A 16,927-nucleotide genomic window follows, 5' to 3' on the forward strand; every position below is an offset into this window, starting at 1 on the left:
TATAGGTCACTGATAAAGCAAGCAAGTTTGACCCAAAACAATCACTTTTAAAGAGAGTAATTCTCAAAGTCAGAGACATTTTAATGACTGGTTTCTGTTTTCTTTAAGAGTAAGTCGTTCCTTTCTCTTGCTAGTGGTGGTTTTTCCTGACCTGTTATCTCAAGCTCTACTTACTTATTTGGCCAAGTAGATGGGCCATGTACACCATACAGGATTATACGAAAGGCAAATTTTGATTATGATGTTGAAGTTCCAAATACTTTCCCTTCCTACCAAGTCTGTCCCTACAAAGGCCTTCCCCAGTAACCCTTTGTGTAAGAGAAGCATGCATCCCACCCCATGGGCAACAAGCTTTTCTATGTGACTTGCTTTGGCAAATGGAATGTGAGCCAAATGAGTTATGCCTATCAAAGCAGAAACTTTAAGAATCATTTAATTCTTCTACTATTTCTCTTTCAGCCATGAGAACAGCATGCCATGGAATGCAATATAATTTTTATTGAGTTTTAAGTTACTGATATTTAAGAGCTCTTTACCAACATAGCACAATCTAGTTTAAACTGACCAATATAGTCTGATTCTGCCATACCAGTACGCAACTATCTTTAGGTAGACAGAGGATAGCTGGATAGATAGCTAGACAGCAAGGTGGACAGATGCCATCACACTAAAGAGAAAACAAATTACATATGAGATAAAGAAATACTGCCAGGAGCAAGTCTTTCTGCAAACACAAATTCAGAAACAGCTCTGGTATTTGAGTCACCACTGCACTAGAAAATGAGCGTGTCAGGATACATGAGTGTCTGTTAAGTGACTTACTCCATGATCTTGGACAAGGCCTTTACCCTCTCTAGATACTTTTCTACAAGACTGGTTGTACATGATCATCTTACCTGGAAAATGATTATTGCATTCTAGAAATAGTGTAAAAAGTAAATGAGACGATTCAGATATAAAGAGTTTTCAAATGCTGGTATGTCATATTATTATTATAGAGGTGCTAGATCAGTACTGTTTTAATGGACTGCCAATTCTCAGCACTATCCATCAGCTAAATTTATATAATTAATCTATTAAAAATAAAATAATAAATTGAGGTCATACTAGGCACTCTTGATTACAAATGTTCTTTCTATTTGAAGATATAGAGTGTGTGTTTTCTCCTCTCTGAAAGCCATGTCAAAGCCACTGTCCTATCTTTGCCCTCTCCTAATTTCTCATTTAGTATTAACGGGGTTAGCATCCACCCTCGTTCCTCACACCCACCACGGGCCTATTTTTCCCATGCCAGATTCATTTTCTCAGACCTTAACTAACTAACCAACCATCTCTATGGCAACACCCTGGGCCTCTTGCCCCCACAGTTGCCACCAAAGTTCTCTATACATGACAGATAAAATAGATCTGTTAATTTCTAAATTTTACAGAATAAGGTAACATGAAGAAGTTTCCGTTAGGGACTTGTGGGGACATAGGAAACCTAAATGCCCACCAGAAGTTTGCTTCATAACCAATTTGCCAGGTATCAGGAAACATAGCACAGCATTTTAGAGGTGAAAGGTGCTTCAAATTCAATGTAGTCTGATTTTTTTTTTCTTTTTTGAGACAAAGAAATCAAGGGTCAAGTCAAAATAAGACTTGTCCAAGGCCATTCAACTGTATGGTAGCATCACCACAAATGGAACTCTTATTGCTCTAGAACCAGCTGTCTTGCCTCATCAAAGAAAATAAAGAGCGGAGCTTTCTTACAGAGCAAGAGCTGTATCAGTCTTCAGAGAAGTACACCAGGGAAAGTGTCTTCTGGCTGAGTAAGACTGCCAATAAGCAAAGTGCAGGAAAATTGCAACCAAGCTTTTGCCTGCTTAGATGTGAGCTGGAAAAGACAAATACAAACAAGGCTAGCTGCACAGATGTCTGCAGATATAACTTCATAATTTTAAGTTTGTTGAAAATCCATCTTCCAAGAAAGTGGATCATAGAGATAAACTGAATAAACTTAAAATCAATTGGCCTTGCGTATGCTAGATATTTATGACAAATAAACCCAGTTGTAGAACATAAAAATGCAAGTGAAGCATAGGTTAGCCTCATTCTGGCACTTCCCTGCAGCTCATTATCTGTTTTGAAACAAAACCTCGATTGTTTGTTTTTCAAACAAACCTTGGTTGAGTAATGTTCACATTCATTGCTTTTTGCCTATAAAAAGGTAAAAAAATAAATATATTCATTTCCACACATGCATATGTGCTCTCATTCGAAGATTATCTTTTATTTTCCCCAATCTTCTGCAAAGATAGAGGTGTATTTAGCTTTTCAAAATAAGGAAACAGTAATTCACAAAGAAAGACATATAGTCCCCTGCCAAAAAACAGGAAGTGGTAGGGACTTCAGTAAACTGGAGATTATGTGCCTCACCTATTCAGAAATATCGTAATTCAGATTTTTTTTATTATAAAAGATTTTATGTATTTATTTGGCAGAGAGAGATCACAGAGAGGCAGGCAGAGAACCTGATGCGGGGCTTAATCCCAGGAGTCTGAGATCATGACCTGAGCCAAAGGCAGAGGCTTAACTCACTGAGCCACCCAGGCGCCCCCCCTGTAATTCAGATTTACCCAATCATTTTCAAATACGAATGAAGACCCAGATGTTCACGATGTAAAGATATTTAAGATTTTCATATGGAAATTTTCAATTGTTCAGTACTGACTAAAATAAACAGAATTAAACTCATCCATGTCTAATGACCCATGCTCTACTGGCTACCAAGTTACAACCACTGACTTCACCTCTTCAGAGTAATTTCCCAATTTCAAGTAATTGGGCTTGATCTTCAAGATTTAGCCCTACAATTTTATTTTTCTCTCAATCTATTTTCACTCTCAGGCACTGATACTGGTAACAAGAAATTACCAGCTGAGAAAATGTAAATGTAATCCTTAGGTGTTTATAATTCATATCCATGATTGCATTGTCTCTTTAACAAGGAGCTATTACACAGCTCATGAATTACACACTGGCTCTTATATTACATAGCTTTTCACCACTTAGTGCTCCAAATCAAGGTGCATGGTGCTGTAAGTCGTGTGAGTGTAAGCATATCAGAAGTCATGTTTGGGAACTATTCCAATAAACTCAGCTGTCTCAGCTGAAGCGTCATCTTCTCAGCAAAGTCACTTACTGTACTTCAGTGTTCTTATAGAGCTGAGAAAGAAGCATTTATGAGCAATACAATTAGGTTTGTGATGGGGATGGGAGAACAAGTGTAATTTAATTTTAAAAAATACTATTTTTTTAGTATTTCTTTTTGTCATTCTGAGATATAACACATAGCAAGGAAAAGTTAATTTAGGGGTAGACAAATTGGAAGACAAATATGAAAAATTAAACATTTATGATGTGACTTATATGCTAATGAGAAGCACTGTCAATTTCCTAAACAGCAGAGATATCCATATAGAAAAGTAAACAAAAACTGATTAAATCATATTTAACCTATTTGTCAATTCTCTTTTCCTTGGGCTTTTCTGCCCTTCTGGAATGCACTAACTGTTCTTGACTTTTTTCTAAATAAGTTAGATTATATGAGATACAGATGAGAATGGTAAACAAATTCTGGTCAGCCCCAGCTCGTATGCCCAGCAAATGCTTTTCTGGGCTGTAATGCACTGCAATGTGCTGTGATCTTCAGAATAACTTCATTTGGAGGGGGAAAAAAAAAAAAAAAAAGGGAAAGTTAAATAATTAAAAGAAATCATTTTCCTCATTGCTGTTTGTTTCCCTTTTCAGTCTCTGACAAACTTAAATTTGCATATCTGCCACACTGAATGGCATTATTTTCTGAAAATACAAAACAAGGTGAAGAAATTATTCAATTGCATCAGAATGAAAGGAACTGTTGTCAATGAGTTTGTGTTTAGAGCATGATGTCTGTTGACTCAGTCTCTATTATCTCACTTTTTTTATTTTTAAAAATTATTTGATGTTTTACATTTATTTGAGGCAGCAGCTCTACTGGAGGGCTCCATTAGTCATATCAGTCACACTGATGAACGTGTCTTTTAAATACAGCAAAATGGGATTTTCAATTGAATAGGAAACACCAAAGACTTGGATAAAAATTAACATCTTGACCTGGTTGGTTTTGATAGACTGTCAAAATAAGGTATTAATCTCCAAAATTACTGTAAATAGTAGTCGCGCTAACCTTTTATTTGGTTTTCTTTCTGATGAGAGTTTTGTGTGAGGAACCCATTTATGCAAATGCACTGGATCTGACAGTTTCTTAATTAAGGCCATATTTGGAGGGTGACCGATTGGTCCACTTAGCAAGTGAATAGTATTATCTCATAGGCAGTAAGTATGTTTTTGAAAAAGGAAAGTGATATCATTGTTAAATTGTTTTTCACTTGTTATTGCTACATATAATTGCTATTCCTACATGTTAACATTTTGTTGATGCATGTATAGGGTTATATTAAGTGATATTACTTCATTGCATTGTGTAATATTACTTATTATGAAACTTAAGAATTAACTTTTACTTTTAATTAATTCATTTCTTTACCTAATATGTTTATGGGAAGCAATAGGGTATAAATCTGGTATTTGGATAAACAACTCTACTTTATTGACTATCCTTGAACAAATTACTTAGCCCCTCTAAACTTAAGTTGCTTCATCTGTCAAATAGCAAAAGAATGTATTTCTCATAGGCTTGTTGTGAGAAATAAAATGAGATCATGCATGTAGCACAGACCCTAGAAAGCCATAAAACCCACTGTCCCTTCCTAGCACACAACTGAGCTACATTTCCCAGTTTCATTTTATCTCCATGGGAACATACAACATTTTTGCCAATGGAATATAAGCAGAAATAAAGCATGTCACCTTAAAGCCAAACAATTTTCCTTACATTTCATATGACTTCTCTATGCGATTGCTCTGTGTCTCTAGCCCTATCTCCACACTAGGTAATGTCAGAGCAACTTCAGAATTTAAAATTCTGATGTGGGATTTTTTAAATGTAACATATAAATATTCTAGTACAGCAACTGAAAGAAAATAACACATAAAATCTTGGGTTAACATTACATATAACATCTGTGTATCACTAAAAACAAATATATGGGTGGGACTATCATTCCCCTTAAAATTAAAAATCTAAAGCAGTTTGTTTTTGCATTTGACTTGCTTTGGAAACATATTGAAAACTTGATGAAGGAAAACATTACCAAGAATGCCACTCCTACATTAGGACATCCGTAGTGTAACTGTGGTTACATCAGAGGTTCCGGACAGGTCTAAGAACAAGGACTTCAAAGAAGCATCTGGTCAAGTGCATTCATTTTATAAACAAGGAACTTTCATTCCAGAGAAGGCAAAGGACTTCCCCATGACCACTCCTGGCCAAGCACTCTTAAGTTGTTCCCACATTTTCTTCTCTTGAAACCAAACTTAATTTTTTTTTTCTGAATTGAATTTTTAAAATAAAATAAGAATCAATTATTGTAAAGTCATCCACTGATTTATTTAAAGACACTGCATTGCTTCAAGTAGTTTGGAAATGTATTGATGAAAATGAGCTCACAACTTACTTATTTACTGTGACTCCAAAGTCACAGGAGACCGTGGGATGAGTGCCCAGTTGCTTATTTCTCTCCTCACACCTAGTTTTCTTAATATTTTTTGTTTCACCCTCTTCAGTGAAAAAAAAATTATTGTTAGCCTGTATCTTTTAAAAAAATTATTATTTTCCCTTTCCTTGCCCTTAAAAGAGTTTACCTCCATGATGAGGAAAGTTTTAAAGTGTCTCCCTGGTTTGCCAAAGACATCTAAATTAAAACAAAGCCTGGAAGGTAGGAGCTATTTCTTTTTTCTATTTGGAGAGTTATTTGACCAGTACACATACACAAATATACATAGAGAAAATTGGAGTTGAGCTTGGTATCAAATAAGGTATAGGATACAAACCATGAATTGGTATAATGTACCCAGAAAACCTCAAGGGGTAAGGAGTATGGTGAGAGAACCATGAACAAGGTTTAAAGATACAAGGTAGATTATAAATACTTTAGAAATGAAGCAAAGAGCATGGACTTGATCCCACAGAGCTAGTATTTCTAAAACAGCAGTCTGCCCAGTGCTATTGGAAATTAAGGCAAATTCAGTGGTATGTGGACTTTTTATTTTAATATTTGTGTATTTCTTATAATAAAAATCAGACAAATATAACTAGCATATGGAATCCTAGCCTAAAAGATAAAGACCAAAAAAAGTAAATAATATTTAATGTTCACAGGTTTACCAAAAACTTATGGGGATATTTCATGAAACACTGATATGTACACTCCAAAAGAAAATATGGAAGCTTTACAAGTATCCTGACAGAAGAAGAACGTGATATATTCTTTTCAATGCAGGATGACGGCACTGGACCACAGGCCCCCCTACAAAATTTACTTGCCACTTTTCTAGCCCACATTTCAGGATGAGAACATGAAGCAACAAAATCTTGTAGATAATTTGGTGAACTGGCAATGGCAACATGATCAGAAAGAACAATCTTCTACTTGAGGGTAAACAATGAGTAATAGGAATATATGTAATAGAATTCTGCACTGCTTATTAAATTGAGAGAAATTTTACAGTTCTAGCAATATAATTATCACAAGCAATCAATTCTATAATTGCTACTAATCAACAACTTCAAGCAAGCCACCATCCTAATGTCATGGATACAAATATGATTAAAACAAGGCTTCTGTTATGAAATTTGTGATGTATTGGAACGAGGGGGCAGAAATAAAAAAAAATGCGTAAGCAACACAAGGCAGAAATTATGTTTTTATAAGGTGGGTGAAAATGCTCTGAGGGAGAATTAATAAAATGGTGATGATGATAATTATTATTATTATTAATAATGCTTTCCAATTGCAGAGTCCTTTCTATGTGACAGGCAAAATCTTAAGTATTTTTAATGGAGTATTTTACTTAGTCCTCAGAACAACCCTGCAATACTGGTGGTATTGAACTTAGATACATCAAATAAATACAAGCCAAAATTCAAACTTGAGCAGCCTGACTCCAAGAGTACACATAATTGAAAAATTGCTCCAAATTATTTCAGTGGTAAGGTAAGTAATGGCCTTGTTGAAGAAGTGCTGTGCATTTAAGCCTGAAAGTCATAAAGAAGGTAGGGATGAGTTGAGAAGCCATTCAAAAGAGAAAGACTAGGACTGGCTTGTTATATTCAGGAAAACATAGATGGATTAGTTCTGTCACCAGGTGGGAAATTATGGAGAACAAAGCTGGAGAGTTCCTGAGGTCGGGTGCTTGCATTTTAGGAACAATAGCTTGTGGTAACTGATCTAATAAATTATTGAAACATGGTGAAACCTGTGTGCTCAGAAGACCCACTAGGCCACAGTGGGAACAAAATGGTGTAATAATTAAGAGCACAAGTCTAGGAACAAGGCATGTGAACCTACAGCCCAGCTTTGGTAACTGATCCTTGCAGTAAATGAGCCTCCAGAAGTCTGTTTCCTCATCCACAATGACACATTGGGTATGATGTATAGTAAACAGGACCAGGACTGCGAGAATTCAAGTAGGTTGTTTAGATAAAATGTTTGCTACAGTGTGTGTAGTTAGTGATCAGTAAGCGCTAGCCTTTATGATTAATGTGTAAAATCAGACTGTGGAAGAGAGGGACTGACAGCAGGCATATAACCTTAATAAGCTACCAGCACAGTCCAGATGAGAACAGACAAAATCCTCAACTAGGACAGAGGCCATGGCAAGTGAAAAGAGGACAGTTACGCAAGATGCTTCAGAGGCATGAGCGCCTTTGTGATTCATTAGAGGTGGGAGGTAGAGACATGACTCTGAGTGTTCATGCCTGGCTCACCGGGACAATGATGGTGCTATTCCCAGATACTGACCAATTATAAAGACACGATGGTTTGGAGGAGAAATCATGGATCCAGAATTTGTTTGGATAGTGACTATGAACTAAAGGTACCCTCAAGGCAATATTTTCTCAAATATGATACAGATATGACCAGTGGTAAAGATGGTTCCGGGGGTGAAGGCAAAGATTGTCAAACAGCACTGATTTACATGGTGAAAGATTCTTCCCTGTGAAATTATCATTCTACTCTTCTGTTTACATCAGTGAACTGTTTTGCTTTGGTGGCAGCTGCACTTTCCCATTTCTCTTAATACCTTTCTTTCGCTCTTTTTCAATATATTCCACCTACAGAGCACAAATATACGCACTTAAAATTTAAGAACATTTGTTTGCTTTTCATTATATTTTTGTATCAACTTCTATTGTGTCAGATGCTTCTGCTTTTCTAATTATGGTCCTAAGATAAGGAATGGCAGTAGAGTCACCACTTAGATATAACAAAGTCCTAAGAGGTAGGCTTAAATGAATGAAGGTTAGATATCCCTGCAGTTAGAAATCCAGGTCAGATTTTAGGCAATATTCTCACTCAGTTTTGACCAAGGCTTTTTAAAAGGTTACACATTTACTGTAAGTCTAGGAGAAAAATCCCATTGTAATAAGGCTAAGATTTAAAAGGAGTATAAATTTGATCTCCTGATAATTTCCCAAGAAAGTTGTTTTAGTAACTTCCTAGTAGGTAATAACTAGTTATGGAGCTCCGCTTTGAAGGTAAGAATGCCATCAGAAACTAAACAAAAGGTCATGGAGAAACTCCTCCCAGTCATTACAAAATCAACTATCACAAGAATCAGGCTGCCTCTTACTTAGTATTGGTGTTAAGTTTCCATTCAGTCCTTTCTTTTCACAGATACAATTAAAATGGTACTGCATACTCACAAAAATTAAAACAAAAACAGGGGCGCCTGGGTGGCTCAGTGGATTAAGCCGCTGCCTTCGGCTCGGGTCATGATCTCAGGGTCCTGGGATCGAGCCCCGCATCGGGCTCTCTGCTCTGCAGGGAGCCTGCTTCCTCCTCTATCTCTGCCTGCCTCTCTGCCTACTTGTGATCTCTCTCTCTGTCAAATAAATGAATAAAATCTTTAAAAAAAAAATTAAAACAAAAACAAACAAAAAAAACCCAGCAAGAGCAAGGAGTGCCCAAGAAGACCAACAGGGAGGCTAACCACCATATTAAAATTCACAAAGAATTGATGCAATCAATTAAAAGATGCTACTCAATATCAAATCTGATATCAGTGAAGTTTTGCTTTGATTTCCTCGGAAGATTAATAGCTTCACGACACCTTGACAATTTTTCTTGCCATGCTTTAAGTAAGTAAATCATTTTCTTCTGGAAATATCTCTTAATAGACAGTAAATATTCTAGATCATTCTCAGCCTGAGTTATTGGGGAGGGAATGACATTAAGTCCTGTAATATAAAGCCAACCCATCCCTCACTGCCATTTGATTTTATTGCCCCTCAGGGCTCAAATGACTAAAAAGACCAGCTAGTCATCAATTTTTGGGTTCTGTTTTAGGGTGCTGGAATAATTACAAAAATATGAATATACCACACAATTTAATGCCCAATTTCTCTTTCTGGAAGCATACAGACTTAGAGATTATTTTTACACTTGTTCTTCCTTTCACAGATGGAAAACCAGTTCTAAGGCAATCCTGCATCTTTTTTGGGGACCAAATAAAAGACTGTTCTAGTACTTGATGTTCAGGATTTGCAGCGAAGAAGGGAACAGAAGGCCACTTTTCAAAAATATACTCAAGCATTTCTTTGACCTTCTTTTACATTCTTTTTGCAAATTAAGATAGCTGAGAAACCCTCAGTGTTAGGATCAGATAGGTCCGATTTGAAGGATGATGGTGGTTATGAAAAGATAATCTTTAATTTCTATTTTTGTGTAGATCCTTAATTTGCTTCTCTATGTACAGTAGACCAAGGCCTTATTCTAAATCAGTCAACATAAAAATATGTCCTATGAATTTCAGGGGAAAAAAAAATCAGGTATGTGCAAATAAGTCAACAGAAAACAGCTCAATTCACAGAAATACATCATCAAAATACATGTCTTGATAGTGAGCTGAGAGCACAATGTTTATGTTTGAAATGGATGGAATTAGATTCACGTAATTTAAAAGGGGTGGCTGGAATAATCTGTATGGAGGGTTTTGCAGAGGGTTTATACTGGCCACCCATGACACAGATCAGGTTTGAAAATATGTTTAAATCACACCACATGGTTGGGTTTTTTTTTTAATCAATTCAATTAATGCTATTAAAATCATGATATTTGACATTAAAAAAAGGTTTTTCGCTTCTTGGGTGCCTGGGTAGCTCAGTTGGTTAAGCCACTGCCTTCAGCTTAGGTCATCATACTGGAGTCCTAGGGTGGAGTACCACATCAGGTTCCCTGCTCAGCAGGAAGTCTGCTTCTCCCTCTGACCCTACCCCCCACCAATAAATAAAATCTAAAAAAAAATTTTTTTAGCTTCTTTTAAGAAATCTGAAGTCCTTACCACATTAGGTCCCATGAACATCTAAGAATTATAATTAATACTAATAAAAGCTACTATTTATTGAATGTTCACTAAGTACCAGGTATCATTCTAAGCATTTTTTTTTCTTCATACACATAGTATGCCTGTGATACAGGTCTTTTTGTACACATTAGATATCTGGGAGTGTTGATCCCTGAGAAATACAGTAATTTTCTCAATATCTGTAGGTGGTAACTGATAGAGTTGGTATTTGAAACAAGGTCTGTCCCATATCCATGATGTAGGCAATTCAAAATATTAAATTACTGAATGGTGAATCAGTCCATATCCATTATGATCACATTTCTGCATTTGTAGAAACTTAATTTTCCCTGTGTGATTACCTTAAATGCTGCTATTTCAATATACTATGAAACCTATTTCCTAAAAGAAACATTGCACCTACATCTCATAAATATTTTGTTTTTAAAAAATTGCTACTTATTTTTGCTTAAGGAAATTACACAAATAATGTCCTAATCCAATTTTAATCCATTTTGCCTCAAATTGGTAGAATCCATTTATATTTATCTATTATGCTAAAATATCAATTATAATTTTCTCTGGTAAATTAAAACACTTCATTTAATTTTCTGCATATCATTTGTAGACACGTATTCAAAAGCTTTCTGAATTATATATATCCCAGAATTTTAACTCTGGAAGGGGTCACTTAAAATTCAAGCTCATCTTACCAGAAGTTGTCTTCACTACTTCAGTGGTATTTCTCAGTCCAACAAATGAAAATTGATAAAGCCTCCAAGATCTTGTGTCACCCACTTCAACAGAACTACGCTTCCATTGGTAGACAATTTCTTCACGTGGATAGCCATCTGCCATGAGACGGGAAAGCACACATTTAATATTATTTATAAATGAACATATGTAGTAACCACCTTCCATGAACAAGACACTGAGGTGGGTGTGAGAGAGACTAAGTTATTAGAAGAAGATCCTGAACTAAAGAGCATCACAATAGAAGAAATAAATACAATGACATTTTCTCCCAACAGAAGTTTAAAAACAATGAGGTCAAAATTACCCTTGAAAGTCACTTAATTTGCATAGAAGGTATACTAGACATGGTTTTATGTATGCTATATGCATACTCTGCATTGTCTAGGGTAAGACATAAAAAGTAGCCAGTCTAAAAGCAACAGTACATATGCAAGGTATTACTTCATGATGAAGGGGAGTTAACAGGGCAAGGTACTGAGAGTCAGGCAGAAATAGAAAATAATTAGAGAGGAGCAGACTCAAATGACTCTCTAGGGGCATGCATTTGGAGTGGAAGGTGCCTAGGAAAAATAACCTCAACTACTTATGTTATTCTCCCTTTCTCAATTTGTTAGGACTTCATTTTAATATATGCAGAAATTTTACTTACTACAATTAAGACTAGTATAGTAAGTAGAAATGCCCAGGGGAAGATACCCATGAGCACTATGTAGAGTCTGAACAAGTCAATCATGTTCAGCCAGGAGAACAGAAAGCCTTCATGAAAGAGGTATTAAACTGACAATGTAGTGATTATCAGTACCATTTGTTGGCTAAAACCCTAGAAAAGTGTCTTCATTTTTTTCCCTAAATTTGTTTCCTTATGAGGATCATGGTAGTACTTATTTCATGAACTGATGGTCAATGTATATTTGTGAATGGATAAATGTTGTTAAGTTAATTGTAGAATAAACTCAAATATGGGTGCCAGGCTGGCTCAGTCAGTAGAGAATGTGACTCTTGATCTTGGGATTGTAAATTCAAGCCCCACATTGTGGGTAGAGATTATTTAAAAATAAAATCTTTAAAAAAAATAAGCTCAAGTAAAAAGAGGTCAATGATAGATAGATAGACAGAGAGACAAAACTAAACACAATCTCAACCATGTATCTACTAATAATGTTATATAAACCTAAGTCTTAATCATGGAGGCTGATTGACTACTTGGAATAAAATCTCTAAGTGTCTTCCTTTTCTTTTCTTTTGGTCCAAGTAGTTATGTTACATGTTTATTAACAAAGGTGAAAGAAAAAAAGAAAGCATAATCTCCAGATTGGCATGGAGCAGGAGTGAGCGGCAGAATGCGCTGAAAACTGAGAAAAAGAATGATGTCAGGGAATTTCCTATGGAGAACATGTTTGGTGATTTAACTTTTTTGAGAGCAATAAGTAACATTAAGTTGTGTTTGGGTTCAGAAGACGTTTGTCCATCAGTGACCTAACAACACAGAAATCACCAGTTCTTAAATTTTAGCAGGCTCAGAAATGGAGTAGTCCTAGCTGGAAATTAAAAGGAAGTCTAATCTCCTAAAGCTTAGGAAAGATTTTACTTAAAAATATTCTATTCTTGGATAAAGTAAAACATATGAAATAAGATTTATAATGGACTTTTGTAAATAGAAATGATATACATTGATATTTTTCCTCTAGTTCATTCTGGAATTGATGTAATGATGAACAGATGATTGTTTCTCTCATCATTGTTTTTCTAAAGTATAGTTATTATGACTTACTTGGCTCTTAAGCGTCTCTGTCATGCCTTGCCTGATAAATTCTATTTATAGAAATATAAACTTAAAACTCATAATCAGTTCTTCATTCTGCCTAGTAGGCATAGCTGGCAACCTAAAATAAGGAAGAGGTGAGCAACCTAACATGAGTGCTGAGCAAACAGTGAGGCACACATCTGGGGGAAACTAAAACTTGGCTTTGGTTCAGGAAGGAGATATCTACAAAAGTTACTAAAGCTTAATTTGTTTCAAAATCCTCATGCATTATCCTGGTATATAGTTTATTATCTGGTAATAATAATAATTAATAAAAATAATGGAGCTTTTTACTAAATCTTATTGTGTGTAAGGTAGCATACCACGCATTTTGCATATATTATATCAACAAAGCAATATTGTGGTGAGGCAGGTCTTGTCATCTCTATCGGGCACCTGAGAATGTGGACTCACTGCAAGATTTAGTAATTTGTTCAAGTCCACATTGATGGAATGGGGATTTGAACTAGACCCATAAGACACCAAAAATTGGTCTTTTACTCACTGGTAAATAATTTGTTCTAGATACTGCTTGAAATCCAGATGGAGAAGGTAAGTTTCAATTTTGCTATCTTTAACAGGTATACTGAAATTGAAATAAGCAAATGACACTGTTGATTCTATGTAACTCCTGATGTGTAAGGGAGAAAATAAGTAGCAAATATTTTGCTACTCTCTTTTCCTATGCCAATGGGGGTACTGGGGGTGAGGGGTGGGTAGGGGCAGGGAATAAGGATGTAAAATCCACTTTATACCTTTCCACTGTGGCCAGGCCTGGCTTTACAACCCTTCTTGAAAAATGTCTTCAGGCAGCCACTGTGAATTTATTAAACATTTATACACCAGTGAAACCTACTTGTAATTTCTGATAAAATAAAGATCCTTTTTGCAGGAATCACTCTAATAGGGATAAACTGGCATTATGATGAAAGTAACTGTCAAAATCTTCAAAGTCAACAAAGTTGCTTGATTCTGCATTCTCTGAGTCTCCCAATTAGTTGACACTGCAATTAGAAAACTGTTGGTGAGAGAGGATACAGAATACAGAATGAGATTACTTACAGCTGGAGAACTCCAAGGGGCAGGAATGTTCATCCATCGGAAAATTGTGTAACTGGAGTTGGCACTCTGCATCAATTGTCAACCTAAATAGAAAGATATGAAACCAAAATAGAAATCCTTTAGACATAGTTTTAAGAATATACATTAGTAAAATTTTTTAATGACTATTCTTCATCTTTGTTCCTGGAGAAAACATCTCATATGCTTATTGATAACACAAGCTGTTTCTCTCTGAAGAAACCCACCAAGTCCAGGAGGAAATTACTTAAGGCTTAATGTAGACCATTTTTACAGACCAGGCAATAGGATCTCATGGATGGCAATTGCATTTTTTCCAAAATTTATGATCACATAATTTTTTTGGCAAATTAATTGCACACATGAGATTGTTTGGTGAGTATATTTAACTTAATAGAACAGTTTTAAGAACTTAAGTTCATTTACTGTTTGCATGTAAATGAATGCTGATAAATTCTCAGACCTTGTCTGCTAACTAAAGCAGAACCTTCTGTTTTTAAGTATTTGTTAGCTGTTAAATTTAAATTACTATATGTGACTTAAAATACTTACATTTCCACAACGGAGTATTATGCATTCTTATAATGGAACACTATGAAGCCATAAATAGGATGTTATGTAGTAAAAGAATATTTAATGGCAAACAGGAAATGTAAAATACACATACATAGACATATTAGAAAAATGTTTGCCAGTAAATCTCAATTAGTGTGCATCTGGGTGCTTATTAAAGATACAGATTTTTGGATCTCAGTATGGGCTGGGACTCTAGGAAGGAGAAATATAATGGAGTTCCAGATGTTTTGACCATCTTTGGAGAAGTATAAATATATTCTAAAATTATAATGGTGATGGGCCAATGATTTTTAAAGATTTATTTGTTAGCTATATACCTTATAGGTATTAATCTTGAAATAAAAAACTATCTTATAAACATTTATTTATTTTAAAAGATTTTACAATTCAGCATAATTTTTAATGGGAGAGATGTCATTTTTCTATGGTATAATAGGACAATTACTGATCTTAAATATAAGTAATAATATTGAGCCTTTAATCATCTATGTGGTACTGGGTCTGGTAAATTGTTATCTAATTTAATCAAGCGTTATTATGACTTTATTGTACTTGAACTTGTCCAAAGTCACAAAGGTAACAGCACAGTTGAGTTTGAACCCAAGATTACTTGTCTCCAAAGCCAAAGGTTTTAGTCAGTGTCACTCAATAATTATACGTTCTTCCAATGAAAAGGTTAGTTCTATTCATAAGTGAAATTATTATTAGATATTTTATTTGTTCAAATTAAACTGGAACTATTAAATTGAAAATAATTTAGAGAGATTGTGGATACAAAGACAGATACACATATGTATTATCTCTGTACACATAATTATTAATAACTTTTTATAGATTAGCAACAAGAATAAAATCTTCACTCTGTATAGGTTTGCAACTCATTTAAACTTTGAGTCTCATGAGTGGCATTTTTCAGGTGTTTCTCTAATTAAATATTATATAGAGATTCTACAAATTAATGGAAGTGAAAAAATGAGTGTGGTTATGAGAACAATCAAGGAACTTGGGATAGCGCGAGTGACTTAATATTTCAAAAGCAAGACTGGCTCTGATTTATCAAACTTTGATTTCCACTAGATTCTAATTTCAGTCATTACCTTATCTCTCACAGTTAATGAAACCCATGATGAATACAAACTATAGGCCATGAATTTCTTTTATAATTATGGCCATTTTTCCTAGTTACTGGCATAACTCTGATAAAGGTTTTGGAGCCATTTTAAAGTATTTTATTTTGCATGCCAAATGTTATATAAGGAATAAAGCATATGCCACAAGAGTTTTTAAAAGGAATCATTTTGAAGCTAGAAGTTCCAGGATACTAAGATCTAGAAGAATCATATTATCCATAATTTTTACTGAAAGTATACATAAATAATTTTAATATCTGTTGCACTTACTATATGCTGTTGTTCACTTACAGCACTTACAGGCTGCATGTGAAGCACTTTATATACCAGCCCATTTGGTCCTTATAATAATATTGTAAGAATCACTATCTCTATTTGATTTTATTTTTTATAGAAATTAAGGAAATGAAAAGAGTTTGCTCAGACTCTCTTGGGTGGGGGCATGAACCATGGGCTTGGTGGGTGCCTCCTTTCCAATAATCTCCATCAATGACTACCTAATTTCTTTAAATAAAGATGTAACAAAGTAAAAACATCAAACTTACTAATAAAACTCTGAGATACATCTAGCACCAAGATCCCTGCAACCAGATAGCTGCCCCTCAGTCCTCTACATACAAATTCTTGAAAGTTGCCCTAATTCATGTAGATAGTAAGATACAGGTCTAAGAACCAAAGCCAGATTTGTTTGGTTCTTAAGACTTTGTACTTATCTACTATGTTGTTTAATAATATACTCTCACCCACAAGAAACCACAACTTCAAAATATTTTAAATGCATGTAAGTACTATTAAGTGCTAAGATAATGGCATACAGTAAATAGAAAATCTCCCAACTGTTACCTATCATTTAAGCTCATAAAATAAAAGATAACTTCCTTCAAATTATCCCTAAAGAAGTCTATTCCCAAAATAGCCAGTAAATTAAGTCAAATGGCTTATCAATGTAGTGCAGAGTGGGTGCTAGGAGATAGAAATCATTGTACTTGCTATTGTGCAGCTAAAAGAAAAGGAGGCACAGGAGACCTCCACACCAAAATTTCTCCTTTAGCAATGGGTTTCCTTGGAAACAGACATTTCCAAGCATAAC

At 35.0% G+C, this 16,927-nt stretch overlaps 1 protein-coding gene across 2 annotated transcripts in view; it reads right to left on the reverse strand.

The window, feature by feature from the left end:
* GABRG2 (gamma-aminobutyric acid type A receptor subunit gamma2) overlaps positions 1 to 16,927 on the reverse strand; it is a 103,511-nt gene that overhangs the window by 52,317 nt on the left and 34,267 nt on the right. For both annotated transcript variants that reach the window (XM_046001222.1, XM_046001223.1), the window contains exons 5-6: positions 14,114 to 14,196; positions 11,205 to 11,342 (exon numbers count right to left, since the gene is read on the reverse strand). In XM_046001222.1, coding sequence (XP_045857178.1) covers positions 11,205 to 11,342; positions 14,114 to 14,196 — 221 coding nt within the window. The remainder of the gene's footprint in view (positions 1 to 11,204; positions 11,343 to 14,113; positions 14,197 to 16,927) is intronic.

This window comes from Meles meles, chromosome 3 (assembly GCF_922984935.1).
Source record: "Meles meles chromosome 3, mMelMel3.1 paternal haplotype, whole genome shotgun sequence".
Taxonomy (NCBI): Eukaryota; Metazoa; Chordata; class Mammalia; order Carnivora; family Mustelidae; genus Meles; species Meles meles.